This window comes from Cydia splendana, chromosome Z (assembly GCF_910591565.1).
Source record: "Cydia splendana chromosome Z, ilCydSple1.2, whole genome shotgun sequence".
In the NCBI taxonomy this organism is placed as follows: Eukaryota; Metazoa; Arthropoda; class Insecta; order Lepidoptera; family Tortricidae; genus Cydia; species Cydia splendana.
In genome coordinates, this window is record NC_085987.1 from 32,893,979 (window position 1) to 32,914,306 (window position 20,328).

At 36.6% G+C, this 20,328-nt stretch overlaps 2 protein-coding genes across 6 annotated transcripts; one reads left to right on the forward strand and one right to left on the reverse strand.

Moving 5' to 3' along the window:
- Positions 1–92: 92 nt before the first annotated feature.
- On the forward strand, positions 93–14,454 carry LOC134804521 (ankyrin repeat domain-containing protein 12-like). 5 transcript variants are annotated; one of them, XM_063777605.1, is made up of 16 exons: positions 93–271; positions 371–527; positions 604–759; positions 5,032–5,289; positions 7,366–7,542; positions 8,112–8,310; positions 8,399–8,582; positions 9,323–9,548; positions 9,918–10,069; positions 10,265–10,423; positions 10,822–10,885; positions 11,377–11,549; positions 11,737–11,921; positions 12,014–12,122; positions 12,334–12,495; positions 12,927–14,454. In XM_063777605.1, exons 2-16 carry the CDS (start codon positions 392–394, stop codon positions 13,098–13,100), a joined length of 2,514 nt encoding a protein of 837 aa, XP_063633675.1. In that variant the 5' UTR covers positions 93–271; positions 371–391; the 3' UTR covers positions 13,101–14,454. The 5 variants fall into 5 exon arrangements, with proteins under 5 accessions (XP_063633675.1, XP_063633676.1, XP_063633677.1 ...); XM_063777606.1 differs by having other exon boundaries at positions 9,323–9,542; XM_063777607.1 differs by lacking the exon at positions 10,265–10,423 and having other exon boundaries at positions 94–271.
- A 3,492-nt stretch (positions 14,455–17,946) lies between these two features.
- Positions 17,947–20,169, reverse strand: LOC134805138 (surfeit locus protein 1). The gene is made up of 5 exons (XM_063778438.1): positions 19,977–20,169; positions 19,471–19,592; positions 19,197–19,388; positions 18,882–19,055; positions 17,947–18,258 (listed from the first exon to the last, which is right to left on the reverse strand). Exons 1-5 carry the CDS (start codon positions 20,133–20,135, stop codon positions 18,042–18,044), a joined length of 864 nt encoding a protein of 287 aa, XP_063634508.1. The 5' UTR covers positions 20,136–20,169; the 3' UTR covers positions 17,947–18,041.
- Positions 20,170–20,328: the final 159 nt, after the last annotated feature.

Genomic DNA, 20,328 nt, shown 5'->3' on the forward strand with positions numbered 1-20,328 from the left:
CGAATAAACCGGTAATATAAAATCATCCAAATAGTGGGGCCCCCCTAATAAACCATAGACAACATTGTATATAGAGTTTCAAGTCAGTCTTTCTTTTTCTTGCTTTGATTGTTCGACGTTCATGGTAAAATTGTTGAAGTTAACCGAGTCAGTTATATTTTTGTGTTGTTGAAATGTACGATTGAACACTTGTTGTGTTCCTATCATTATCTATACCTTTTAAAGAACTTGAATTATTTCTATTGACGGCGTTTCCTTTGGCACTCGTAAGGTACATAATACTGATGCTCACCAATTTAATTGGCGGAGTTTTAGAAGAAGTTTTGATGATTTGTGCTGCGTGGCATTACTTTTAGTGTTTTGTGCGTAGGAGAGTGGTTATGCTGGAAGTATGCCGTCGTCGTCGCGGACGCGGGGCTCCGGTCGCGGCCCCGATGGGGCGCTCAGGCCTCCGGTCATAGCTCCCATGTCAGAACGACAGCAGCTGGCCTTGGTGATGCAGATATCGTCACAGGATGCTCCACCAGGTTTGATCGCACTCTAAATACGCACTTGTTGTTTGTAAAGTTGTCATGCGTTATTTCCCGCCCTTTTTATGTTTAGCTGCTCCATCCACTGCTGAAGAAAGGAAACGTACCAGGCAGCAGCGCAACGAGCGCGGTGAGACGCCTCTACACGTAGCCGCCATCAGAGGGGACCATGATCAAGTGAAAAAGCTCCTCGACCAAGGACAAGATCCAGATGTCCCAGATTTTGCCGGTATGTTATTTGTTATTGTTAACAAAACTAGTTTGTATGCAAATTAACCCTATCTATAGTTCGTTTTTTTTAGCATCAGAAAGAACTCCACAGAAGCAAGCGTGCAGTTTTTATCAGGCTCTTTAATTGTTAATAATTATTGATTTATCTAATGTAGCATGGTCAATACATATAATTTACTTATTACCGCTAAAAGTGCCGGATTTGGAACCACAATGTTACTTCTGCGAAGTTCTTTCTAATGCTAAAAAAACGGACTATAACAATATCCATATTTGAATTTAAAAAGTGTTCACTACAGTGAGACAAAGCAAGAGCTACTGTGGCTGATTGATTCAAGTACTATAAATCAATTTAAATAACATTCATATATTATATTTAGATATTCCTACATTTGCATAAAATTCAGCCTGACAATATACCTATTACTGCAATCCATTCATAATAATGAACAAAATCCTTTGCTGATACAACATAAAGATTTTATTGTTATTTTTACAATGAGTACGTATCAGTTACCATGTATTTTTAATGCAATTGTTCCTAAGATGCTCTGATCATAAAAACATAATCCTGATACTTAATCACTCCTTGTCCCAGCCTGCTTGGCTGCACATCCTACCATAACTATAGGACACAAAGCTACTTCATATACATAATTAGACGCACTATTACTACTATTAAAAGCAGTATCACTGTCTAAAAAAGCACCATCATTTGGAGTTACTTAAATTTGTTCCATGTGGTATTATTACACACAAAGTTGTGAATTTGGCACAGGAAATTTGAAATGAAAAACTTAAATAATTTCTTTCTAATTCCTTTGTGTCTTTATTTATGGGGCTAGCCAAGCTCAACAGATGTTTATTATAGATGCACATGATAAACCTTATGCCTGAATAAAACTGCTATATGCAACATTTATTACAAGTGTAATTAAAACTGGCAATACCTTGCATTGTATTAATAATAACATTTAGGTACATGATTTAGTTTCACTTACACTCCTTTAACCGGCTTGAGACGAAGAAACTTATATTTTACTTAAACTTTTGAGTCTTCCCATTTTTATTACTTTCAGTGTTAAATTTAACATTTTTGACCTAAAGTCAATATAACTTAGAGTCAGACCGTGAAAATTCTGCAGCGATTTTGATAGCCCACGCAGTTCAAGTGTCATTTTAAACGTCAAACTTCTATGAAATTATGACATATAAATATAACACTTACACTGCGTGGGCTATCAAATCTGCTGCAGACTTTTCTTGTTGCTACTCTATACTCTTGTTCGAAAGGTCAAATGGAAGTAATTAAAAAAAAACTAGTGTTACCATTTCTTGTCATTAAGTGGCAGAACAAACCAATCAGATTGATTTCTAAACCGAGGCAATGGATGACACAAATCGTGTTTGACATAAATATGATATCGTGTTTGACATAAATATGATGACAGTTATTTGAATTTTACTTGAAATGTTTCTAAATTGGAAGATTTGATTTGATTTCTGTTATTCAATATCACAAACTTTGATACTGAGTAGAGATTGACTGATGAGGAGTGTGAGTTGAGACAGTTATATCCGAACTGTCTCAATGTTAAATATTGTTAACGAACCATAACAAATTCTTCTTCTGTATGTTTCTGCCAATGCCCACATATGAGTGCCATTTAATAAGGTAGGTTCAAATAATGAAAATGGGTAAATCATGTCATAGTTAATTTGCTGTCACTCTTAATGCTATTGTCACATGTCTTTGAGACCTTTAGTTTTGTGGTTGTTTCAGTTACTTGCCTGTTGGTAAAAGATATTCCTTGGTATATAAGGTGAAGATGATGTCTGATAAAGCAGAAATTGAATCAAAAATTTACTTATAAACTTAATCGAATTATTTTTATTTAAATGCAGCTGCATTCTAAGTTAGTATTTTTGATTCAGATATCATAATCTTTACCTTTCACATTCGCAATTATACATATTATAATTAACAAATAAATTTGATTACAGACAATATTAGCCTACTTACAGGGGCGTATTTACCCTAGGGCCATCCGGGCCATGGCCCGGGGCGCCAACCTCCAAGGGCGGCATATGCCAACCCCCAGGGGCGGCATGCCGCCCCTGGCGGATTGCATTTTGTTTTTCTTCCTTAACTTCTGGGGCGACGAAACGTATTGGCCCTGGGCGCCAAATTTCATAATACGCCCCTGCCTACTTACAAGTGTTTGCTGCTACATACACAGTAAGAATTATTAACAAACATTGAGTTTATCGTGAAGAACAAGGTTGTGTTCATGTTGTTTAATGATTCAGTACTACATAGATACAGTCAATTAAATTTTCAACTATTGTGATTTTACTGACATTATAATCCAAATACAATGGTTCAATTGGCGCATTTGCGCTCAATGTTTCGAATTCTACTGGAATTCATTTTCAGGGTGTGGGTTCTATCACATGCACATCGCAGCGCGCAAAATTTTCTAAGGAGTATCCTTTATTTTCTCCATGTGTCTTGATGTCCACGCTGCTTTTTAATGTTAATTAATTCTCTAAGAACAAATGAAAATGCTTTCTATAAAAAATATTTTAGTTTGTATTTTTTACAAGTAGTCACACTACTATTAATTAATTCTTCTGCAGTTTGCACAATGTATGATGATATTGATGATTATTGTAAACTTACTTATATATATAGTTACCAGCTATTTTTAGTTTACTGTGGCATAACTATATATTATATTTGTGCTTAAGATAGCAAATGTGTAGATTCATAATATTGTAACGCAACGCAACATCATGTGATGCAGTAATAACTAGAGATGCACCGGATATTCGGCTACTATCCGGTATCCGGACGTTAGTTTAACATCCGGCCGGATACCGGATAGTGGCCTACTATCCGGCCGGATACCGGATAGTAACGTGAATGATTTAGGAGTAAACAAAATTGAAATAGAAACAGTCACGGTCATAATCGTACTCGTTTATTATTTTAAATCAATTTCAACATTCCACTCACTTGCACGCGCACTCATTTCGAATTTCGAACCTTAAAATGAGTTCGCGCAAACGTTCACTACGAAACAAGTCAAAACCTACACAATGCGCACCTGAAAAACCGAAATGTAGGTATAGTTCCGCCGGCCGGACACCGAATATTCGGCCGATGGTCAGGCCGAATATCCGGTATCCGGCCAAACAACTATCCGTTGCATCTCTAGTAATAACCAAATAACACAAATAACAATTTCTATGACCAATTAAACGAACATAGTAATATAAAAATCATATGTATGTTCAAGTTCAGGAGGTTCAGAGTAAACCATGTTGGGAGAGTGCAGAGTAAACTTTTTTCTCACCTGTTGCCAGTGGTAACAACGGAGAAAAATTGTTCCCAGTATTTGTCACCAACTCACTTTGGTGGTAATGAGTGCGAGATTTTTTTGTCAATTGTTACTGCCAAAATACTTTAATGTTAATTACTGACAAAAATACCTACATAAATATAGAGTAAGTTATTTTTTCCAACGACATACAATTTAGTGAACTGCTCTAAAGAAGTTTATCAGTAAAAGTACAAAATAATTCTACATCTACATATCTGTTTAACAATATGGCCACGAATATTAAAACATAATGGGAGCTATTTTAACGCACACTGAGTTTACTGAATCACCCGTTGACGTAAAATATTTCCACTTCATATTTATTTAAGTATTTTTTATTAGTATTGAACATTGCAATATTTTAGTGGTAAATACTGAGAAAAATAAATCCCAGTAGTTACAATTACAACCAACTCACTTTGGGATTTATTTTCTCAGTTGTTCCCGGTGATAAACGTGAGAAAAAAATACTGAGTTATGGTTGGTCAACAAGTCAACTTAGTAGTTACTAGTGGGAATAAATCGGCGTTTAGGTTTGATTGAAACAGCCATACCAACCTTCACATTTATGGTATTTAAACATTAAAAATTTATAAAAGTTAAAATTGTAGGGTAGGAAAATATTACAGTGGTCTCATACTGCTTACACATGGTTGTAACATTATCTAAAATTGTAAAAAAAAAATGATGGCGAACAGCATTTTAGCTTAATGAAAAGCTTAATTTACTAATCATTTTCATTCTCACAAATATGAACATGTTTCTGGATGTGTTTGTAAAATCCATTTAAAACTCCATTATTGTGTTTAACAAAGGCTTTATTAGTCGATGGCAAGCCATAAAATAAACTACCTACTTATCTGATTGATGGTTTGTTTCGTTAGGTTGGACACCCCTGCACGAGGCGTGTATATATGGCTGGTACCAGGTGGTCATAGTCCTTGTCAAGGGTGGGGCCAACGTGAACGCGAAGGGTCTTGACGACGACACTCCCCTGCATGACGCCACCACCTCGGGGAACTTGAAGATGGTTAAATTTCTCGTTGAGCATGGTGCTGATCCATTTGTTAAAAATGCAAAGGCTAAAATGCCCATCGATTATGCAGCTCCTCATATTTACGAATATCTGGAATCATTGAAGGGTATGTTGATTTTTAATTGAATTTTAACGTTTCTTTTGGAGTGTTTCCACATTGTTGATAGACTGTATTCCTGAGCCTTCATTATTAAACTTGGTTATTTCGTGCTAATATTAATTAATTCATATCTTAAATAAAAATGCAATGGATTATTAAATATTATTATATTATTAAATCATGTAGGTAAATACGAAACGTACATTGTACTTACACCAGCGCAGAGCTTGTTACCTAATTCACATTCTATAAAATTAATTTACGAGTATGGTTTATAGTTTATACTAGGCAGGCACCTAAGTGTTATAGTACTTATGGTTTTTAATTAATGATTTTCTTTGTCTTCCATTTCGTGCAACTCGTTAATACCCACACTGCCATGCATATTTCCAACCACGTTTGTACCGTTTTCGGTAAACGGATGCTATGCTACCATTCTAGTTAAATAGCATCCTAAAGCCGTTTTCCGTTCCACGTATTATCAGGACACTTACCAATAATCATTGACTTAAAAATAAAAATTCATCTACTTCCACAATCGACATTTCCAGAGTCTGCAACGATTTTGATATAATTCATAATTTGGCATCGGGAGTTTTTATGGCGCGGTAAGAGGTTAGTGAGCTATGGAGTCGACATTAGCAATAAAATTAAACTCTTATTCATACTCGTGTCTACTCATTAATTTTTTTTATTGGTGATTTTAATTTTATAATCAAAGATAAGATGTTAACGAGTTTATAAACGTTCCTTTGATTTTGAAATATTACAAATTAATGAATAAGTACCAATTTATATATTGATTATAATTTCGTAATACTATATCACCGTTTCGTAATATCACGAAACTGCATAAAACTACAAAGTATATTAAAAGAGGTATAAAAAATATCGATGCAAAAAAAATATCATTATTTTTACTTGTAATATATCTGCATTCAAAGACAAAATTAAATGATTGATTATGAACTACCTATTCAACGTTCTTGTCCTTAATTATTAAATTAAAATCACTATATAAATGAAGAATGAGTATGAATAAGAGTGGAATTTTATTGTAATAAGCCCTAATGTCCTTGACTTCATTATTGAGTCCGTACCACACAATTGAATTGACAATTTAATCAGATTTTGCGAAAAATTGTCCCGTCTCTGTCTCTCTGTACGCGCCATTATAAATAAAAAAATCCCAAAACGCAGTTCTTTAAAAAAAATCCCAAAGAATGGGCGTCTATGGATCATATTAATTTTTTAACATGGCAACATTACGAAGCACGTCACTTCACTAGTAATGATCGGTCCCACTTGCCTGTCGCCATTATCTGACTTGGAAAAAAACAGCCGTCTAGCGCTGTGATGGCCGCTTGCGTTGCTAACTTCGCGACGGTATTGAGGACCGATTTAGCATAAATTTATTGATAAAATTGTGGAGTGCAACAAGTAAAAATTATTAATAGTGCCTGAAGACGTGAAATGCAAAGAAAGACGCTCTCGAATATTAAAGGCGAGTATTATTTTATTCTTAGTCTTAGCAAATCGCGCACGCCGCCGCTGTATGCCGCAAGATGACTCTTAACAGTGTATAAATCATAATTTAGATATTGACTGACGTGACAAAGTGATTAAATCCTCATTTCTGTGTTAACCCCGTTATCGTCATTTACATGGTATTAAGAGCACCGTATCGCTTCGTACGATATAGATTTCGTTTCTTGATGTTAATGCCCTCTACTCAGCGATCGATCATGGTAATATTTCGCTATATGTGTGGTGCAGGTATACGGAAAAGTGGCGTATCGTATACCTACACATCTTTATCGGTTCAAAGTAAAAATATTAATTAGTTTGATAGTATTTGTTGGGAACAGTAAAACGACGAATATTCTCCAGCCATATCTGTCAATAATCATAGGACCTCTTCCTACTCTTATATTACAAAACAATAAAAGTCCATTATTCATATTATGTAGGTAGACATAACATAACCTAGCATAGTCATTTTATAAATACTTTAATACGTACTAGTTAGCAAATAATTGTTATAAATAGTTTGTGTTTGGAACATGTGAAATATGTTCACAGATAATAACGTGAGAGCCTCACACACGGGTCGGGCAAGGGATGACAGCAGCAAGAAAGTTGGCAATGCAAGTACTTCTAGTGACAGCAGCAAGCGCAACATGGACTGCCTAGCACAGGAACACTTTGACAACAAGGACTCGGCAGCACAAGACAAAGGCAGTGGAGATAATAAAGATGGTGATGAAAGAATACATACTAGAAGAAATAAAACACCAGAATATTTTTGCAACCCGCTTGTAAAGGCTCTTTTTATTCATAATAAACTGATGAGAAACATGCAATCAAATCAGATTCAAGTTTAGACTTTTAAGTGATGATGTTGAATGAAATGATACATATTTAATATTATTCATTTGGTTTTGATTTGTAATGTTTTACAGTTAGTATTTTCCTCGCTTTGGGGCTATTCATAAATTACGTCATTTCAAATTAGGGGGGGGGGGGTCTGGGCATCGGATGACGGTAGCATGAAGTAGGAGGAAATGGGGTCATTTGAAGCATGCTTTTTGGATGATTATAGGGGGGGGGGGGGTCAAAAATCGATGACGTAATTTATGGACAGCCCCTTTGGTGTGATGAAAGTATTTGTATTTCATTCGGCAGCAAAATTCCACTTTTAGAACCACTAGCTATGTGCTTGGTTCAGTTTCTGAATCTTTAGTTTGCTCAGGAATTGCCCCCCTTCCCCGTTGTAAAACTATTAACTTACCTTAACTACTAATACCTAATGTTACATTTTGTTACAGAAGGCAATCAACTTAGTAGTGGAGTTGTGTCTTCATCTCAGGATGAAGTAGCCGCAGGCCCAAAACGTCCATTCACAGATGAAGGTCATGAGGCAGAGTCTGTAGAAGATGACATTTCCAAACGCAAGAAGAGAAAGGAGAATGAAGAGAAGGAGCCCATGGCTAAACCAGCTCCAGTCGCACGTAGTGGCCCCGGACGGTATTTATCTATTTTACTTATCAAGAAATAATGTTCATTACAATTGAAATACACAGGTTTCATAATAGATTATTTATTGTCTTTTCAGCATTCTTACAGGCACAAAGCCTCCAGGGCCAGCTAGTAAGACTGGTGCCACTCCACTAGGAAAAGGTGCTAATGTGCAGGGTGGAGGAAAAGGCGGCACAGCAGGTTCCTCTACAGGGAAAGGCGGCCAGCAAGCTCAGGGCAAGGGTGGTAGTGTAGCGGGCAAACTGGGTACTCAAAACCAGGTACATATTTCAAAACATTCTGTGTACATTGTAACAAAAAGCCAGTTTAAACAACCATCACCAATATAAAATTAAATTTCAAGTTTATATTTAAAAATAATTAATTTTAAATAAATTACATAATTCTTGCACTCTCTACCATTTTTAGTCCTTGAAAAATTCTATAAAGGGGACAGTTGGTTATTGAAATACCTTGACCAACATGTGATATGCATACATCGGCGTTTTTGGTGCGAGAATGGTTATGTTTTTTAGTTTAAAAACTGTTAAAACAGATATTATTTTAACATTTCTAAGCTCATTTGGAGCTTAGTACCTATTTTTATTAATTCATAGTCTGGTAAGTTATAATATAAATACACAAAATCATTCCCACACCAAATCCAAAAACCTCGATGTATGGCGATATGACATGTTTAGGTCATTCATATAATTAAACCTATAATATAAATTTATAAAATATACTGATGGCAAAGTAACTTATTTACCTATTGATCCCCTAATTGCTTAGTATGAAAGTTTTTCTTAAATATTTAATGTAGTTCATTGATTGTGTGTGGTACAGTGAGCATCACCATTCATTAAGCAAAACAAAAATGACGGAAGAGTAATTTCATCATATGGTATAGTCTGTGTGGAAGAGAAGAGTCGTGAAATGTATGGGCTCTCTTACATTCCACGACTCTTCTCTTTCCGCACAGACTACGTTTGCAATCAACATAATATGATTTATTTTATAGGGCAAGACATCTGGGAGTGCAAAAGGTACAACTAGTATGGTTCCAAGTAAACAAGAGCGAAAAAGCCCAGTAGCCAGCCCCAAACCAAACCAAGCCAAGGATGCTGATGGTGACTCTGAAGATCAGAAAAACCAAGAATCTACAGCACCCAAGGTGCCGCCATTAAAGATAGTCATACCAGGCGGCGCAGGGGGCTCTGCCAACAGAAACGAGCAAGAAGGTGAAGGTAAATAGGTTTATATATAGGAAGTAAATAGTGAAGGCAAATGCTATGTGTATCAACTAGTACATATTTATATTGATCCTGAAATGTAAACTGATAGTACACAGAGTACACTGGTACATATTAAATATTTAGTTTTAGGAGGACAAGGTCTAGAAATGCATAGGTCATCAAAATGTCTTCTGGCACCGACTGTGATAACTGTAGTTGTTAATATTTGACGATTCAATTATTAAAACAAAGCATTGTGCCGTATAGCACCATCTAGTTTGGCGGTCAAATTTTAAACACGGTTATTTCTTATACTTTACTACTTTTACAATCAACAGCTATGCATATACCTACTATAAGAAATGATATGCGTCACTTAAGGTGGGACCGGACAACGCGGCAGCGGGAAGGGACGCGGCAGTGTGGCGACGCTGCCGTACGTGCTGCCGTGCACCAGCGCCGCCGACGCCGGCCAGACCTCCGACAGCTCCGACGGCAACTCCGATGACAAGCGCCCGGGAGAAGGGGGCAAGGTACACAACAATCAATACTTTACCTTTAGCCTATCCCTCACGGCCAAGTAAGTGACCTTTGTTCAGTCTAAGAAACTTATTTAACTAAAGATGTCGTCAAAATGCCAACGAAGAAACATTTATGAAGTTAAAGAGCTGCTAGCGAATCCAGTTTTCCTTTTAAAAGTTAACTCAAAAACTATTTTTCCTCCCAAGGCTGGGCAAAGAGTCCTCCGTTCGCACAGGACGAACGATGGAGAGAGAGAGAAGGACAAGGAGAGGACTTCCCCTCAGACAGGGAGCGAGAGTCGCTCCGGGACGGGTTCCACTCAATCGACATTGAGTTCCAACAAGAGCCCCCCGCCCTCGGGCTCTGTAAGTTCTCTGTATCATGTATTATGATTAGATAGAACATTCTGTAGGTAGTCCGTCGTCGGGAACAGCATGTCACTGTGTCGTATGCAAACCTAGCAGATGAAAAAAGGACATAGTACTAAACATTACTATATGTATATGGCATGAATGTGTATCCTATTTCCGTACTATTTTAGAAATGTAGTGGTTGGCTCCGATTCTAGAAATGATATAATTGTACCATGATACTGAGCATGCGTCTCATTGATCTTACCTCTCTCGTTATATTATTTATTACCTATGTAATGAATGTATGGTATAGTTTGTTTTTTGGCAGTTGTATAAAGTATCCGTCTAGCTCTCTACTGTGGTGTATCTATGACTTCCTCGTTATTACAGTTCTCTGTTCCTTGTTATAGGGGCAGGATAGCGAGCATGCTCCGTCTACATCGTCTGGCGGGGTCAGTGGCCGCTCCGAGACAGGTATGGACTTTGACCTTTGTTTTTTGGGTTACGTGCCTCAAAAGGAAAAATGGAACACATATAGGATCACTTTGGTGTCCGTCTGTCTGTCTGTCAAGACCCTTTATCTACGGAACGCGTGGAGGTATCGAGTTGAAATTAAAACCATATACTCGGGTCTACAGCCCCTTGAAGCTGTGAAAGAATCAAACTTTTAAGTTAACGTAAAAAAAAGATGGCCGTTTATGCCGCAAAAAACGTATATTTCGACACTCAAGGGGATCAAAATTTGTAGGGTACTTTCTGTTGACCTAGAACTGAAAAGCCAGTAATATACTACATACTACAAGTACAAAGAAGAATCTGAAACTATACATTTGTAATTAAGTCAGACTCGCACGTGTCCGGTATTTTCTTTTTACTCTTGTACTTTGTATTCTTATCTTCTTTGTTTACACATCCAAATGTGAAAATATAACTGAGTAGTTAATTAAAAATATTTGTAATTTTAGTGAACAATCCTGGGCCCTCAGTGGAGCTGCACCCTCGGAAACGCAAGATTAAGGCTTCTAAGGATAGCCACTCGCGAGAGCCCGTCAAGACCGAGCCCACGCCAGACAGCACTGTGTCTCACAATGTCACACATTCCAACCCCTATCAAATGTACATTCATATTCGTAAACAGGTAAATAAAATATGTATAGTCAGCTGCGGAGATAGTTGACCCCAGACTGTTTGTATGCAGGGGGGGGGGGGGTCAACTATATCTGCAGCTGACTAGGTACTAAATATGCAGATTACATATTTAATAATCATCTTGCCGACTATTATTTAATATGTTGCATCATTTTCAATCTTTATTTTGCTTGCAGATTGAAAATCGTCAGAAGAGCCTGTTTCCTGTCAAGCCTAAACCGCCCAAAGACTTTAACAAGTACCTGATGAACCGCTGCACTTACACTCTGCAGAGTAACGTGAACCCGGAGCCGCAGGTGGAGATACCACACAACATGCCACCACAAATGGTCAGCGAATTTACAGACCAGGAAAAAGAACGGTTAGAATTTGCTTTACTCTATTTTATTACCTCTGTTATTTCATGCATATATTTTGTTGCGCATCAAAAAATAAACCTTTATCTCATCACAGGACACGCATGAGAATCCAACACCTAGTCGAAAAAGAAAAACTGGTACTAGCTGTAGAACAAGAAATTCTACGCGTGCACGGGCGCGCCGAACGCGCTGTGATAAATCAGGTATGTAGAGTAAATATACCGTTTAGGTTCAATTGCTTATCGCTCGAGGGTAGAACAGTCGCCATCAGATACCAGCTATGGAGGTTTCTCATTTATCCAGGTCCTACTTAATTAAGTTTTATTGTGATTGAAAGCTTGTAAATACGTTGATCTAGTTTTATCTCTAGAATACGACCCTTATTGTCTATACATAATATTGTTCTGTTTCCAGTCTCTTCCTTATTCGGTGTGCACAATGTTGCGTGACAAAGAAGTTTACAATGTGCTGGCTCCAGAGCAAGAGGAGAAACGGAACGCGCAGCGCTCGCGGTGCAACAGCCGACAGATCAACTCTTGGCTGCAGGAAGTCGATGATAAATGGGAGAAAATTAAGGTATATTAACATGAGTTTTATTGAATTACATATAGGGCTCATATCATTTTAATAATATTCTGTGGATTGTCAAGATGCATTTTTATAGATCCACTTATTTTTAAGTATGACATAAAAATTTTGATTTTATTAATAGCCCTTTAGCGACACCAAAATCTAGAGAAGTTGGTGTTAAATATATTTGCCACCGAGTGCATTTTTTTGTTTTAAGGTCATTTGACTCCAACAAAAGTGCATATTCCTATTTACCCACTATTAATTAACAACAAAGTTGCGAACTTACGACAAAACAGAACGCGGTCGTTTTTACATTTCATGTTCAATTTCAACCCTTGCATTCTATTTTCCAAATTATCAATTAAATTATTCTACTAATAATGATGTATGTAAATTGTAATAATCGCTCATTCAATAAATTATGCTTTTGACAGGAGGGCATGCTTCGGCGTCAGAACACGGAAGCTGAAACTTTACATGCTGTTCAAAAAATGGGATGGGAGTGGAAACTGAAAGAACTCGGTATTTGCGACTACAAGACCACCCCTAAAATCGATCCCACACACGTACCTCAAATATTTGTTTCTAATTTCGACTTACGCGCTTAAAACCAAATATCAGCCTGGTATCCAGACTGATATCCTTGTTTAAATATTATTGCTGTAATTATTATTAATAATATTGACTATAATTATGTTTTCTTATCATACTTGGACATATTCAATTGGTGCTAAAAATTTAAATTTAAATTATAAGTTTACCTTGACATCAGCGCAGTTTTTCGCGTTTCTGACGGCTTTTAGTGAATTGGATAGCATTGTAAGAAGCATGATGCTGCGTGCATTTACTCTCCTTGGGTTTGTTCCCTACGCCGGACGACCGATCTCTGCAGTCGTGTACATACATTGTACAATACGTGTCATGAGTCAATGTATGCAACTAGCCGGGTGTTAACTGGTACAGTAGCACTCAATACTGAAAAGCCACTGATTTTATAGTGATTTACAATGAGCGTAAATAAAACTAATTCGTCAAATTTATTCTCATGGCATTAGTATTTGTTATCAATTATCATCCTCATGTTTGTGATTTAATATAAATTAACCAGACAATTAACAACGAAACGCGAATTTTATTTGCGTTCATGAAAAGTTTGTCACAAGTGGCGATGCCGAATCCGCTCCCACTTGGGCACTTAAATTGTATTTTTTGTGATTTATTATTTTTTTAAATAATAATTTTGTTATTTTTAAGAATTTATAAGTAATGATCTCATTTATATGATACTTGATTATTATGAATTATGATTAATAAATAAACGTAGATTTTAAGGTAACTTCATTCATTGTTAACATAAAAATAAAGTATACAATTGATGTAAGGGTTAGCTAGAACATCAGACATTGTATTATCTAGCAAGTCCGTTCTATTCATTTCTTGTGAACCCTTAAATGTGTACACACATTAAAAGCCCAAAGTGTTATTAAGATACGACAATGTTATCGAAATCCGAAGTTTAGAATATTTAAACGCGTATACGTTATCACATGCGGGTACTGCAAAATACTTAATAGGTTTACTTATACTTACAAGGTGTTTCATTAAAAAGTAATTCTGATAAATGTTTCTAGATGTTGTTATCAATACCTACAATATGTGTCTGTAATCGATCTTGTGTTTAATAGTAATCTAACTAATTTACCTACGTGGCTACTAAATTAAATTACTGTGTTGTGTGAATGTGCCGTAAGCATGGTTCACCTGAAAATGTTTGGATTGTGTTTAATAATGACTGAGAATTTGGAGAGCCCGCTTCTGCATGTGTATACTTTATGATCTTTGTTGATATCAATGGAATAGGTTAGGTTTCATCTTGACTTCGGTACATAACAGGACGTACCTTTTTGTAATATCTAGGACGAGATGCTAAATAAAGAATCAATGTGATTAATAAGAACAGAATTTTATTTCTTCCAATGAACAACCTAGATTGTGATCAACACAAATATTTGTTCCTGAGTCATGGGTGTTTTCTAGGTGTATAAGTATGTATTTATCTATATAAGTATGTATATCGTCGCCTAATAGCACCCATAATGCAAGCTTTGCTTAGTTTGGGGCTAGGTGGATCTGTGTAAGATGTCCCCTAATATTTATTTTAGATAAATAGATCGTCAGCATACCTATAACGAAACTAGTAGGATACGTAAGGCTGCGTTTGACTTCGCTGTATGCCATCATGCACTTCATGGTGCAGCCAGACTGGTTGACGCCGTACACCGCGAACGCGAACGAATATCTCATTCTAAACAAATGCTGTCTTTCCAAAGCAGTGTAACCCTGAGATAAGAAATATTGTATATTTATAATTATTTTAAGCATTTGAATCACTATGCTCAAGTTTTCACTCGTATTATTCTTCACTACGCTCAGGTTTCTATAGAGTGTAAATCGTCTATTACTGGCCACCTTCCAATAACTGGACTTACACTAAAATAAGAATTCTATTTATGTATTCACACAAATCAAATAAACCAAATTAACATTTCTGAAAATGTACTTGGATTGTGTGAATATTAAACCATCTTTTTTAGTATTAGGTGTCCCGTTATTGGAAGGTGCGATTTACCCTATAATAGTTATTTTTAACGTCGCTAATCAGTTATTTCGTTTTACTTCCTTCAGTTTCATTTTATTCAAATTTATTGTTAACTGTTAAGATTAATATTGTACTGACATAACCTTCCTCTATGAGGAGTCCGCAGCAAGCTCGATTCTCCATACAAACGTAGTTACGCTCACATTTTAAACCGACTTGCTAGATTGCTCTGAAACTTTGTACTTACAAATAACCCCGGGTTAGTGGGATGGTGCAAGTGGGCGTAAAGGGGCCCACTGATTAACAGTCCGATTAACGGTATCGGCCTGTCAGTTGTTCGGAACTGTCAAAATTTTGTTCTAAATGACAGGCCGATACCGTCCGGCGGACTGTTAATCAGTGGGCACCTTAAACTAATTACAGGCATAGATAGTGAGTATTATATTCTTTGGCATAGATATACCTCATGTCATTGTATGTGTAAAGTTTCACTACAATCCAACACGTAGTTTTAAAAAGAGAACGAAACACCGTTTGAATGGGAAGGTGAAATTTGGCCGAGCTTGCTGAAGATCAACTGAAGATACTTTAGGGGAAAATGTATTTAACCTTTTGGCCGCGCGGACCTAGTCCACAAAGACGCTCAAGTACACGCCAGAGCAAATTTTAAGTAAACAACTAATAAAAAGTTTAGGGATTGCAAATAGTGATATCGATATTTAAAATGTATGGTAAAAATCTTCTCAATTTGGCTTTGTTCTTAACCAACTTTAATTTATTTCGAAAATGCCAAAAATTAACATATTTTTTACACACGACAATGTTAAAAATAAAGGTCTTTATCATTAAAAACAACCACTAAACAATACCGATTCATGACGTAATAATACCGCACTAGGCTGTACGAGAAGTCTTTTATACAAGACAACGGCGCGCATGGACTGCCCGCAGTGCAGACCGACAAGGACTTTTTCCGCGCGGATTAAGTAATAATAGTCTCTAGGTCAACGGCGTAAGTGCTTGTGGGTACGTAAACTTTATAAGCGTAACGTTAGAGCCGCGCATCGTGTGTCGAAAATATAAATGTAAGTACCGGAACTGCATTGGGGAAAATTACACATGGGTTAATTGAATTGTCAATGAGTGAAGAACAATAATATTGCAGAAGGGTGGGGATCGGAAATGTTCGGGAATGCATGTTTCACATTCGACATGTTCCTTAGATGAGCTTCTCAGTTCCCGTATTACATCCCCTTACATACATACATACATCCTCCCTACCATGACAATTTTTCGTCAATTTCAAATATATAACATTCTCATAGTTAGGCGACACTGACTAGTCCTAGCGTCCGCCTGTATCATTCTTGTGCGAAGCGGTCACTGCAGTGTATCACTCCCCACTACACTATCATCTCAAAATGAATCTTTTGGTCTGCAAATAAACCACAAGGACAGATTTACTTGTCTGACTCTACTATCAACAGCTGAAGCTGGTGCTGCTGAAGGCTCCCAAAATGCCGGGATAACGCGAGGAAGAAGAAGATTCTCATATCGAGTTAACATTCCCATTCCTAGCTGTCTTGTTTACAAGACAACGGCGACGAGGAACATGAAAAACGTTGAAATCTGGAGCAATTATTTTGATAGCCTTATTATAAAAGAATGGATTTATATAGATGCTTTAAATGCAATTTTCTTTAAAAACAAAGACCTAAAACGTTAACATGAGTGTAAAAAATATTACAATTGATATTTTTTCCACATTTACTGAGCGGTTAAATGTGTGTCTTGTATACAAGACAGCGGCGCCAGTGTATCGTTCTATCGTTGTCTTGTATACATGCCAACGGCGGTCAAAGGGTTAACCTTCGCGACGCCATGTCAAACACAATTGCTGTCACTCGGACGCCACGTCACCGAAGTGTCAAAACTGAAATTGAACTTTATGCATATGCACGATAGGTCTATGTTGCTCTGTGCTCTGCCAGACCGATTAATCGGTCTTTGGCGTTGGACCTGCGGTGCGGATATATCGGTCATTGGCGTCCAAAAGGTTAATTCGATTCTCGAAAACGTTCTCCGTTTTGTATGGGGAATGTTCTTGCTGGAGAACCAGCTCAACTCTAAATATGTATAACAATGCCAGACGTTTGTTTTGGGAGAAACTAGTGCCAGCTAGGTGGGGTGTGTGGCATAATGTTATTGATAAATTATAGGACCAGTCCTCTACAAATAATAAGGGTCGGTTGCACCAAACCGTCTGTCACCGTTAAAGCGTTCGTTATTGTATGGGAATGTTCATATTACTCCGATGAGTGATGTTGATCAGGCTGTTACTTAGTTGTTGGTGCAACTGGCCCTTCAGTCTCGTAAAATTAAAAACCCTTTACAGTACACATTTTTTTTTATTAAATCAATCTTAAACAATCTCAATAACATGATGTGTTTACTATCTTTAAATCCTCCTAGATGATGTACCTACACTTGATTTCATTCTTAGAAGTAAAATCAAAAAACTATACATAAATTTATGTTTATTTTACAAGGAAAGTTACATATAAAGAATCTATAATTACTTTATATTTGGTTTCCCAAGAATAAAACCTGATCCATCTATAAACTAGTAGCTTTGAGATGTAGGTAGCAGAATTGACAAGAAAAATTCTATAAATTCTATATGTATACCTACCATCGAATTTGCTCATGCTCACAAAATTTTATGAGAATCAGTGAGAAATGCGACTGGGCCGGTTCTCAAAAGCTTGTAACTTGTAATACAAGTGGAAGTATTAACAAGTTACAAGCTTTTGAGAAACGGGCCCCTGTATAGGACGACATATTTCGCTTTCACTCAATCAATTACCTATACTCAAGAGCCAATCAACACACGTGGGAAGTTCTGTACAAAGTGACCCATTTTGGTTGTCGTTAAGTGTATACTAAAATATTACATCAGTGGTAATTTCCGTATACAAAATCTATGCCACATAACAGCTGTGAAAGCAGACAGTAAATACCAAGTAACAATATATGACATATGCTCATTCCTCAAAGTGACTCGAGTTTGGTTAGGTATTGGCCAGCCTTCAAGAGGGTCGGGGATGCCCCTTGCGTCCAGCCATACTGGAGCACAGCCTAAATGTTCACTCATCGCATCCAAGTCCCTGCAATAGCACACAATTATTTTTTAACAGCTGCAAAGAAAAAAATTAATGATATATATACACACTTTTTGTTGAATAGTTATCATTGATAATCTCTTAAAATCTTACATACCTATTAAGACCCCTTTTCCCTAATAATAAAATAATTATTTGACAATGTGTTTGTTCAGTTAGCATCAATACTTAGCCGATGAAACAATGCGCCAAAAGCATCTGCCACTCTGAAATACTTTTCCAAATGCAACTAGGTATTAACCCTTTCCAGGCCGTACCAATCTACAAGGTTTCCCCGAAAAATCCAAATATATTCCAATAAATCCAGCTTTGATGATTCTTTCAAAGACAAGTAAAATTTCCCGAAAGTGCAATCTAATTTGAATCTGAAATCAGATTGCTAAAGTTGAAATTCTATTGGCGCGTATGTGGTGTACTATGGCTGGAAAAGGTAACCCTAGTACATCACATATTAACATATCCATGGGGCTTTCTAAAGTAAGTGTCACAGTATAATTGTTCTACATATAGCGACTCTCATAGAGAATCGCCATGTCAGTAGTTATGACACATTGGATGACTGATCTGCTACTCTTGACACTGACTACACATGTGTATGTGCATCTTACCTAGAAAACCAAGAACCTTTTTCAGGGTTGTTCTTGGGCATAAATGGAGCTCTCTTCTCTGTCAGCCTTACAACACCTGTTAACTCCACTTCACCTTTAATCATGGATGGTTCCCGTTTATCTTTGGGCCGCATGCTTTGATGTACCCATCCACGATTGACTAGGATCACCTCACTGCATGAAAAATAAATAAATAATTTAGCCTATATACGTCCCACTGCTGGGCATGGGCCTCCACAAGGCATGAATGCACAAAAAATAGTCAAATAACAATTTAAATGATTATTAGATTATCTGTAGATATATTGAACTTACCCTGTATCAGATAATTTAAATGGAGTAACAACAAGCCATCCTTGGTTTTTCTTGGGGTCAGACACCAGGGATCCAAATCTCTGGTGTTCATTATCAATAAGTGCTCTGGGTCCTATAAGAATCTCCTTGTCATGAAGAAATTCCCCTTTCACTTTAACGGGCATATACTCCATCTTTTCTAGTGCTGAAAAGCTACAACATTACAATGGTACATTATTGTAAGTATTTACAGACATTTGATTTTGAGGCAATGATATTATTTCTGAAGTCTTACTCGGTTGGCATTGGGACTGGAGTAGAATTGGATTTCGCTTGAAGAATATCTATAAGCTCCAGTTTCCATTGCAGACGGTATACTTGCCAGCAGCCCAGCCCAAACGAACTTACTGGTATAACCTGCAACCTCATGTAGAATTAAAAAATAATTAAAGCAATTTTATCATACACAATGTACCTATGCACTCAACGAAATAGTACAGTTACTTGTGTATTTCAGAAAATACCACTTTTTATTCAAGTAAAAAAATTTAATTGGTAGGCTACTCCAATTCATTAGTTAATGTTACCCAACATTATGCGACATTATTACCCAATTTAGTGGCGCTGTTGTTTTGTGTTCGAATTTAGTATATTACGGGACATTGAGGTACGTAAATTATAAATAGAATTGTTTAGTTGTTCTAAATATAGTTTTTGTTGTTCGATGCTCCTCACGAATGAAAAAGTTTATAATTATAATAAAGTAAATATTAAATTTGAATACATGTACATTAACCTCACCAATAAAACCCATTTTACAACTTCCACCGGTTCTTTTTTCTGCGATTTTCGTTTGATGGCATTTGCATATGTTGTATTCGATTTTATGAACAGATTTTTGGGATATTTACTCTTAGGATAGGAAAAATCCCGGGCTACTTTGCACAGAGTTCTGAACATTTTTATTTTCCTATTTCATAAGTATGATTGTAATAGTAAGGTAGTATTAGTATTTGACAACTTTGACACTTTTGACAGGTGACATCGTTCATAATGACATTTTTATAAAGTTATTGCCATCTCTTTATTTATCGTATGGCATTTACACTACACTGTTAATATTCATTAACAACATCTCTAAAAACGACTTTTT

Coding starts and splice junctions, on each gene's coding strand:
- LOC134804521 (XM_063777605.1), top strand. CDS start 392: ATGCCGTCGTCGTCGCGGACGCGGGGCTCCGGTCGCGGCCCCGATGGG. Junction 11,922..12,013: donor ACAGACCAGGAAAAAGAACG/GTTAGAATTTGC, acceptor ATCTCATCACAG/GACACGCATGAGAATCCAAC. Junction 12,123..12,333: donor AACGCGCTGTGATAAATCAG/GTATGTAGAGTA, acceptor TTCTGTTTCCAG/TCTCTTCCTTATTCGGTGTG.
- LOC134805138 (XM_063778438.1), bottom strand. CDS start 20,135: ATGTTCAGAACTCTGTGCAAAGTAGCCCGGGATTTTTCCTATCCTAAG. Junction 19,593..19,976: donor TTGTAAAATGGGTTTTATTG/GTGAGGTTAATG, acceptor ATGAGGTTGCAG/GTTATACCAGTAAGTTCGTT. Junction 18,259..18,881: donor AAAGGTTCTTGGTTTTCTAG/GTAAGATGCACA, acceptor GTGCTATTGCAG/GGACTTGGATGCGATGAGTG.